General features: G+C 38.3%; 1 protein-coding gene across 1 annotated transcript; it reads right to left on the bottom strand.

Annotated features, from left to right (window-relative positions):
- Positions 1 to 474: 474 nt before the first annotated feature.
- On the bottom strand, positions 475 to 2,069 carry apoda.1 (apolipoprotein Da, duplicate 1). Its single transcript, XM_056392181.1, has 4 exons — positions 1,944 to 2,069; positions 1,149 to 1,270; positions 951 to 1,036; positions 475 to 809 (listed from the first exon to the last, which is right to left on the bottom strand). Exons 1-4 carry the CDS (start codon positions 2,058 to 2,060, stop codon positions 574 to 576), a joined length of 561 nt encoding a protein of 186 aa, XP_056248156.1. The 5' UTR covers positions 2,061 to 2,069; the 3' UTR covers positions 475 to 573.
- Between the last annotated feature and the right edge of the window lie 7,991 nt (positions 2,070 to 10,060).

The raw sequence follows: 10,060 nt of genomic DNA, 5'->3' as shown, positions 1-10,060 counted from the left end.
TCCCAATTTCTGTAGGAATCCTGTTTTCTATACTGACTTACATACAGTACTTTTACATCACAATTGTGTTTGAGTGGTAAGTGAAGATCACATGAGATAAGTCTAACTGGCTTTTATTTAATCTAATTAGATGCTTTATGTTTCCACTTTGTGGTATAAACATCAGATTGACTCAATACCATTTATTCCCACTTTATATTGCAAATGAAATAAATATTTTTTCATGATGACAAAACAGCTTCACTGCAGAACATTACTCTTACTTATTGTAATATCACAACCAATGATGATGTGTTAAATAAAAGGTGGGTAAACTATGATTTAATATTCATTTATGCTTTTATAAACTACTTACTATAATGCACAGTATATGAATGCGGTTATTTTGTTTTGTAAATGTTTTTATTGTCTTAAAAAGAATGAAAAACTCTGTTCTACATATACACAAACTGAGCAACAGAGTTGAGTCTACCCTCCTGGTAACAATCACCATAAAGTATTAGTCGAAGATGGAGTCATCTACTCCCTCCTTATCACCAACAGTGCCATCTTGTGTTGCATTTCCATTGCTGCTCAGAGAGTTTTGTCACAGCCCTGCTGCCTGCTGGCAATCATCCTGGTCACGTCGATGTTGTTGGTGGCAAAGATCTCCTTGGCTTTCTCGACAGTGGAGTCCGGCAGGGTTCGTGTTCGGCCCAGGATCCAGGCAAAGTCAACGTGGAAGAGCCTCAGGATGTCCGTGCAGGAATACACCAGGGCTGAGTTCACGTAGTCAGTGGACAGGATCCAGTAAGGGGAGTAGGGCAGGACTGCAGTGAAGGTATACGAAACAAGATCAGATCAAGAGCGCCTTAAATGTTTTCTCCTGGAGAAAGCCACTAACATTACAAATGAATTTGCTTAACAGTGGCGGTTAATGTCAGAACTATAGCAAATGCAGTCATGCTCACCATAGGAATAACTTATTCCCAGCTTGGCCGGATTCTTCATATCCTCTATGACTCCAGTCCCTTCAATTTTCCTCAGCTCTCCTTTTCTGTTTCATCCGAGACAGTCAAATTTCATGTTGGGTTTAATGAAAATACACACCATGCAAATATCACCTCGTGACTCCACATTTGCACAAAGAAATTGCAGGTAGGACTCACAGTATTTCAGAGCTGACCACTCGGATGGAGTTGTCTGTCCTCATAGTGAAATTGGTTTCAATGCATCGGCCCTTCTCAAACTGGGCCGGCAGCTTGGCAATTTCAAACCATCTCCCCATAAACTGTGAGGGCAAAAACACACAAGTTCAAAGACAATTTAGAGCGCTGTGAGTGGAGACTATGAATAAATCTACATACTGTAGTGAATTCCGTAAAACGTGTGGTAGGTGCCCTGTCAAACTTATTCTTTACCAGTGTTGAAACAATTACACTTATTTACGATGCAGGTTCAGGTTTAACATAAAGACAAAAAAAGGTTTATCTTATGAAAGATGATGAATCCTTACAGAGTCAAATACTCAAAAGTATGTTGAGTATTTTAAATTAGCTCCCCTTTCACAAACTATAATAGTAAAATGCTCCTTATACATTAAAAAACCCATAATGATAATCTGATGACACTTTACTTTAACCTGCTCCTTTTTAGAGTACTAGTAATATTTCAAGTACTTTTAGCTGATAGTACTTCTGTACCTTTACCTGAAGTAATCTTTTGGATGCAGGACTCATATAATAAAAAGACTACTTATTTTTAATTGAATAGTTTTACAGTGTGGTATTGCCATTTTCACGTAAGTAAAGGATCTGAATTCTTCGTCCGCCACTGGTCTTTAAGATTGTTTTTAAACAATGGTAAGATAGATTTTTATAGTATAATTAATAAGTATAATTATTAATGGCTACTTCCTATTAAATGAAAATTAAATACAACATCATAGTATATGCTGTTTGTACCTGTTTGAGGTTGAACTCAGGTTGAACGGCCGGTTCTGGACATGGTCCCCAGTGCGGCACCTGAGCCCTGATGAGCGGGAGAACAAATGCAAAGACCAGAGCAAGAGATAACTTCATAGTGAGACGGGCCTTCGTTACCTGAAAAAATAATAAAGAGTTCACGAATTGAAAGTTGCAGAGTGAAAACATTAAATTGATGTGTAAATAAGGCAACAGGCAACAGAAATGTGACATAAAAAGTCAAGATATAAGCAGGGTAACCACTGAAAAGCATAACAATGCATTCACAGCATTATTAAACGCAAAAAAAGTCACAGTGTTCTAATGATCTTCAGTGATCTGTTGTGTTATTTTATTATTAAATACATCACCAAATATCTTTTCTTACCCCCGTGGCCTGGTGGTTCAGATATGTGTTCTCTCCCTTGGACAAATCCTGGTATTTGAATTAGAGACGTTGCTCTCCGAGGTTTTGCAGTACTGCTCCTCTGTGCCATCAATGGATGTCTTTGTGTGGAGCCAGCCTTATTTCAGACATGAAGTGAACTATTAGCGAAATTGGAGTCATGGGGGACATACCAGTAGAAATGATATAAAACAATCTGGTTGTTTCCCTGCCTCAGATGCGCAGGAATGTGGGTTTTTTTTTTATGTTTCCATTGAATATCTGAGGACTTCTTGAGGAGGTTTGCAGGTTGCAAAGCTGCACAGTGTCTTTATGTCTCTAGACATAAACAGCATCTTAATAAATGAACGCCTTTTTAAAGTTGAGGAAAGTAGATGACTTAGTTTATTTTCAAACCTAAGAAATAACATGTCCTATTTGGTTATACAAAGTAAATGACTAAATGAATTAGATTTGATCTAATTCAATAATATTAAGTCATGTTCACATCTCAATAGCTTACTGCCCCATTGACAGAACATGGCTGTAAACCTTTTTGCCCTAACAGTACTGAGGCTCAAGGGATGGCAATAGCGATTGATTCACTACTTTGGTCCAGACTGCAATATCTCGACAACTATTGGACATATTACCATTGAATTCTGTACAGGTATTCATGCTCAGGATGAGTTGTAAAAACTCTGGCGATCCTCTGACTTTTCGTCAAGCACCACCAACAGATTGACATTTGTGGTTCAGAGTGACACATCTCCTCGACCTCTGCAGACATTCATTTGTGTTGATCTCCTGACTTTTCATTCGCTCAGTGGTCAGCAGGTCAGACTGTGGTTGTATTGAGTAGCTACCAAGTGTGTGAGTGTGTAATTGTGTGAGTGTGATTAAAGTTTTCCGGAAAAAGAGAGAATCCATCCCAGTGAAATTACACAAATATAAACTATATACTGCTGCTGTTGCTGCTGCTTTTGGTCTATTTTCTGATTTTCTTAAAATGGTAGATTGCATTTGGGTTAAAGTAAGTTGGGACGATATCAGAGTAAGGGCTGAACTAGTGCCAACCTAATCTATTTACACAAAAATTCATTATCCTCCATTTAAAAATTTGGCAGTGCTTCCGTGTTAAGGAAAAGCTGAAGAAACCTGGTCATTGCACACATTGTTGGGTTGATTATGCTGGGTCATAATTCTGGTTGGTTTGGGATACTGTAAACACTGTTGGGTTGCTCATGCTGCAGGGGTTGTAAGAGTTTCTTTTGCAGCTGAAAAAGTCATTAAAATGGTAATTTAGTCATCAAAAATTTATTGAGAAGATGAAATGGGAAAAAAAAATCAAAGAAACATTTGACCATTAAATCAAATTTCCTGTTAAAATGAAAAGTTTTCAAAAACTTTTGCTACCATGATTGGCTTCCGTGAATTTAATTATAATAGAAAACTAAATAGTGCTAAACCTAGCCATCACAAATTTAATATTGATATGAAATGAAACAGTGACAGTTACACTATACCTGCAAGCATTGCCTACTAAAATGTAGATAGTAGTAGTAATAATCGAAGTGAATGCAGTGTGATGAAATGTCAGTAACCTTAAATTGGCCCTAATTACAATATCTGGTTAAAAAGACAACAAACAATGATTCTAAGATCAAAGTGTCAGTTACGTTCACTGCTTATTTGGCCATTAATAATTGGCTGACATAGGCATAATGCAATTAGGACATGATGATGTCAGCAATTCCACAACAGTTTTCAACTATAGCCTCAAATTTGCACATTGACCATATGTGGTCCAGCCACATACTAGGTTTTGACCTGGACCTTGCAGTTTGATACTTCCACAAAATTATCTTGATAACTTAAATGTCAGCTATATTGCAAATCCAAGCGACTGGTGTGTAATTAACATATATGGACCAACATGGTTGAGAATTTGAGACCAGGTAAATGGTAAGACCCAGCACTTGGGTCAAACCAACCTAGCACGTGGTCTGTCTCATAGTTACCCAGCAGTGGGGTTAAAGTTGGATTTTTTTTTAACCCAGCAGTTTAAGAGTGCCCTATTAAATCCTGTCTGCTTCCAGACAAAGCCCCATGGCTACAAACAAGGTTAAATTAAAGAAGAAAAAGATCAGAAGGTTCAATTTCCAGTTGATAACACTTCACAGAGGACTGACTTATTAGACGCACCCGGATACATCAAAGCCTGGTTAAAGCAGAGGCACCAGGTTTTTCCCTGGATAAGCTCGACTGGTCAGTGGATGATCAAGGACAGAACAAATCACACTGGCATATTTGCTGTTAGACAGTGAAAAATATCAAAAGAGTAAGGAATATTAAACAGTAGAATGTAGAAACTGTTAGACTTGAACATATCAGAACTTGGCCCATATACTTGTTTTGTTTCCATATTTTATCACATGGAGGCTGGCTTCTCTTTTTGTCTCTTATGTGCACTTTATTTCCCACAGTTGTTCAGTTTTTATTCTTGGATTTCTGTCTGAAAACCTCGAACTTAACCAGCCAATCCAAGCCATGCTCAGGGAAAGTCTGGAACCTGCATTAATTGAGTTTTTGACTTGAGAGCAGCACAACAAACTATAACACAACAGTGACATATTAACACTTTATAAAGTTGCTAACATGTTAGTTACCTATTTACTTATCCATACACATCCGGAAGATACAAAGCAACACTATCATTTATTGGTTTCATGTTTCTGGTATAAGTCCAATATTTATTCTTTTTTAACTCTATTTTTGCTTTCAACTAACTCCTGAGGGAAATATGTGGCTCTTGAGCAGATTAATGCTCCACTATGTTCAACAGTCAGTCAGTCTTTACCCGTGTGTTTGTAGAGCAGTGAGAGTGAACCTAAACATCAAAGTTAAGCTGAAAGACACTAAAACAGTCTGAGCAGAGGTTAACTATAGGGTCAGGTCGTTTGTCACTATGTGCAACACTTTACATAGTTCATTGATCTGCTGGTCATAGAAAAACACTTACCAGAGAAGCTTTAATCCTTACTACAAGTGTAGGATTTTGCCCCTGGGTGGCGCCAGAGGGCTGGCCTCAATGTTCAAATTAGCTGTGCTCTGAGTTTCAGTATGTTGACATGACTACAGTTAATGTGCTACACTTTGGTTTATTAAGACAAAATATTTTGTGTGTATGTGCCATGAACACAAACAGTGTTGTCAAATACAACCATTTATATATTCCCATTCCAGGAACCTGTAATATGTGACAGCTACAGTAAAGACTTACATACCACTAAGCATGGGGTCACGCTGGGGTTCCTGGCACCTGTGTACACACACACACACACACACAGAAACAGACAAGCACACGCACGCGCACACACACACACACACACACACACACACACACACACAGAAACAGACAAGCACACGCACGCACACACACACACACACACACACACACACACGAACACACACACACACAAACAGACAAGCACATGCACACACACACACACACACACACACACACACACACACACACACACACACACACACACAGAAACAGACAAGCACACGCACGTGCACACACACACACACACACACACACACAGAAACAGACAAGCACACGCACGCACACACACACACACACACACACGCACACACACGAACACACACACACACAAACAGACAAGCACATGCACACACACACACACACACACACACAAACAGACAAGCACATGCGCACACACACACACATACACACACACTAGGTTAAACATGTGGAAGTGAAAATGTCTTCACATGTGCCTTAACATACATAGAGCTTGGGAATAATTTCTGCTGCTGAGGGACTGCAGAGGTCACAACATCATCAGTGACCTTTCACCTAAACTGACTCGATAGTTCTCCACAGAATGTTGTCGAAAAGTCACATTTTGTCGCAGAAGTAATTTAATTAACTATTACTGAAGTTGCAGAGAAATTTGATTGGGGTAGGACAACATCTGAACTGATTGAGGATTACAATGAGCTGACTGAGTTTGACCAAAAGAGAATTATTTTATTTGGCGATTCACATCCAGTCAAACTAAAATGATGTCTTCAATACAACTTGGTCTGGGGTTAGAGTTATATCAGGGTTAGAGCGGAACAGTTGTAATACAATCCCCCCATTAATAGTCACAGTATATTACAACGTGCATGTTGTGGAGAAATTACGGAAATTAGAGAGTGTGGTTGTGCTTTCAGAAATACTTGACAGCACACAGTAACACAGATCGAGACCACAAACAAGAGCATCACAAGTGACAACAGAATCATTCTGACGGTTTAAACAACAACTGAGTGTTGAAGACATCACCAGCGAGCAAAGTGTTTGATGCAACATCTTCCCAAAAATGGGAATCCAGCTGTAGCAAATCTAAATGAAGAATACAGGAAGTTGTACAACTCCCTGAACAGGTTTAAATTTAATGAAATTAAAAACTTAATATGTGACATTTCAAACAGCAAGTTATAAGCATTTTAAACATGTTTCTTTCTTTCAGCACAGTGCCGTTTTAAGCAAGCCATGCTCCATTTAGAACATGTTCTTAATGTTTTAAAGGAAGGCCATCAACATATATCTATTATGACACTAAATGAATTCCATGTTTTAAAGATTTTACCCTTATTTACCCTCTTTCCATTCATGAAACAAAGGATGAGTGGTACATGGTGTAAGCTGGTTAGTGTTATCAGCAAGCTGACTGAGGTGAATGTTTGGTTAAGCTGATACAGGATGTAGTTATCCTTTAACAAAGATAAGATGCCTTTATTTTCATGGTTTTGGTCAAACATGCCTGAGAATGGATCACATTGGAAGGTCAGAGGTCACTTCTCAGGTAAAATTATCATGACTAGAAACTGTATGAGTTCATTCTCACTGCAACAACATGACCACAAAGGATCGATTCAACCACTTCTTACACAACCACTTCTGTCGTTGCACCTTTGTGCGCTTTAGTAAGCACTGACACATCAACTCTGGTTCTCTTTAGAACATCTTTAGAACATCTTTAGAACATCTTTAGAACATCTTTAGAGCCGTTAGAGCCACACCTGATCATTATTTTTATAACAATTATTATTTATCTTTTCAATGTGGCTCTTACAAAATCCCCAAGAGAAATATTCTTCTATTGAAAGCAGATGGTTAATGCGCTTATTCACTTTCTTTTCAAGGCTTACTTAAGAAAATTTAGATTTTGCTCAGAAAATAAGAGGCTGAACTACCACTAGCAGAAAAAAAGCTTAGCTCAATGTAGAGTGGAGAAACATCTTCCCTGGCTCTGTCCAAAGATAACAGCTGTCTACCAACACCTCTAAAGCTCATTGATTAACACTTTACATCTGATTTTGCTCATGAATTCAAAGTCCAATGTGTAAAAATAACAATTAGTGGTTGACAGGTGGCTGTTGTTGGCATGCCTCTTAGCTGATAGCACTAACTTACCTTTGAACAGAACCAGACTAGCTGTTTCCACCTAGTCTTTATGCTAAGTTAAGCTAACCAGCTGCTGGCTATAGAGTTATCATACACATATGTGAGTAATATCAATCTTCTCATCTTTCACTTGTCAAGAAAGCAAATAAGCATATTTTCCAAAAATGTTTAAAAAATATTTTAACAATTGCATATAAATTATTTCCATAATCACGATTTTAGGGGGAAACCTGAAATATTTAAGCTAAATAAACAGTTGCTTCTTTTAAAATTGACCAAACCACATTAACGTGTTCTCTTAAGTCAACAAAATTAAAAAACGTATTTCTTAAACTCACAGCATATCAACTTGGCTGAATGACTCTGCGGCTTTGATGTTACTGTCTATTGGAAACTGATTAATTTTTTTTTTTTAACTTTTACGTAACTTTAGATCTTGCTTGTTTATCATACAGCGGGGAAAAAATAAGTATTCAACGCGTCAACATTTTTCTCAGTAAATATATTTCTGATGGGGCTACTGACATGATATTGTCACAAGATGTCGGTAACAACCCAAGTAATCCACACATTCAAAGAAATCAAAACATTTATGTCCATAAATTAAGTTATGTGTAATAAAGTGGAATGACACAGGGAAAAAGTATTGAGATGTCTTGCTGAAATGTCCACCCTCGTTTCATCTTCAGCATCCTGGTAGATGGCAGCAGATTCTTATCAAGAATGTCTCGGTACATTTCTCCATTCATTTCTTCCTTCAATTATATGAAGTCTGCCAGTACCATATGCTGAAAAACAGTCCCACACCATGATGTTCCCACCTCCAAACTTCACTGTTGGTATAGTGTTTTTGGAGTGATGTGCAGTGCCATTTCTCCTCCAAACATGGTGTGTGCTGTGACATCCAAAGAGTTCAATTTCAGTCTTATCTGACCAGACTATATTCTCCCAGTATTTCACAGGCTTGTCCAAATGTTGTGCAGCAAACTTTAAACGTGCTTCAACATGCTTTTTCTTCAACAATGGAGTGTTGCGCGATGAGCTTGTATAGAGGCCATGGCGGTTGAGCGCATTACTTATTGTTTTCTCTGAAAAAAACAGTACCTGCTAATTCCAGGTCTTTCTGAAGCTCTCCGCGAGTGGTCCTTGGCTCTTGGACAACTCTTCTGATTATTCTTTTGACTCCTCTGTCAGAAATCTTGCGAGGAGCCCCTGGTCGTGGCCATTTTATGTTGAAATTATGTTCTTTCCACTTTTTGGATAACGGCCCCAACGGTGCTCACTGGAACATTCAGAATTTTAGAAATACATCTGTAACCAATGCCATCAGTATGTTTTGCAACAATAAGGTTGCAAAGGTCTTGAGAGAGCTCTTTGCTTTTACCCATCATGAGATGCCCATTGTGTGACACCTTGGTAATGAGAAACCTTTTTATAGGCCATCAATTAGGACTGAACCAGCTGATATTAATTTGCACTGATAGGGGGCAGGATTTTTTTCTAAATACTGATAGATTTCAGATGGTTTCTTGGCTTTCCATGCCTTTTTGCACCTCCTTTTCTTCATGTGTGCAATACTTAATGCCTGTGTCATTTCACTTTATCACACATAACTTAATTTATGGACATAAAGGTTTGATTTCTTTGTATGTGTGGATTACTTGGGTTGTTACCGACATCTGGTGACAATTTCATGTCAATAGCCCTTTACTGATAAAAATGTTGACGCGTTCAATACTTATTTTCCCCACTTTATACTGTTCCTTGTTTGTAATTTTAATAGTTATCTTTGGCTGAGATTCCTTTGGAAAAACGGTGTCAGTGAATGGACTGAGGTAAATGAATGGAGATGATTGAGCTACTATTACAAAGACCTGATAACATCTCTAACCTGCCATTGGTGCCTATTTGAACAGTGTCCTCATTTGAACAGGTGCCAGCTCTCACACTCACTCATCACAACAGTCTTTCATGAAAACACAGAGGAGGGGCCATAGAATGTGATCAGCTTCTTGGATCTATAAAAGACCCTCAGAAACTTCATGCCATCCACACAGGTCGTAGCTGATCACATAAAGGTGAGCAGGCTGCAGCCATGACACTGTCCTCATGTCTACACATGTGTTTCTGTTCACGTTTCCTGTTCTCTTCATTCATAGTTGATTTTCAAAATGTAAGTTTAGTTAACTGAGCTCTGGAGCAGGAGACTGCCTCAGTAATCTGTTTTATTCTCTACAGGTTGTGGATAAG

This window comes from Seriola aureovittata, chromosome 12, assembly GCF_021018895.1.
Source record: "Seriola aureovittata isolate HTS-2021-v1 ecotype China chromosome 12, ASM2101889v1, whole genome shotgun sequence".
NCBI lineage: Eukaryota > Metazoa > Chordata > Actinopteri > Carangiformes > Carangidae > Seriola > Seriola aureovittata.
The sequence above is the reverse complement of the archived record's forward strand: the minus strand, read 5'-3'. Positions and strand labels throughout refer to the sequence as shown.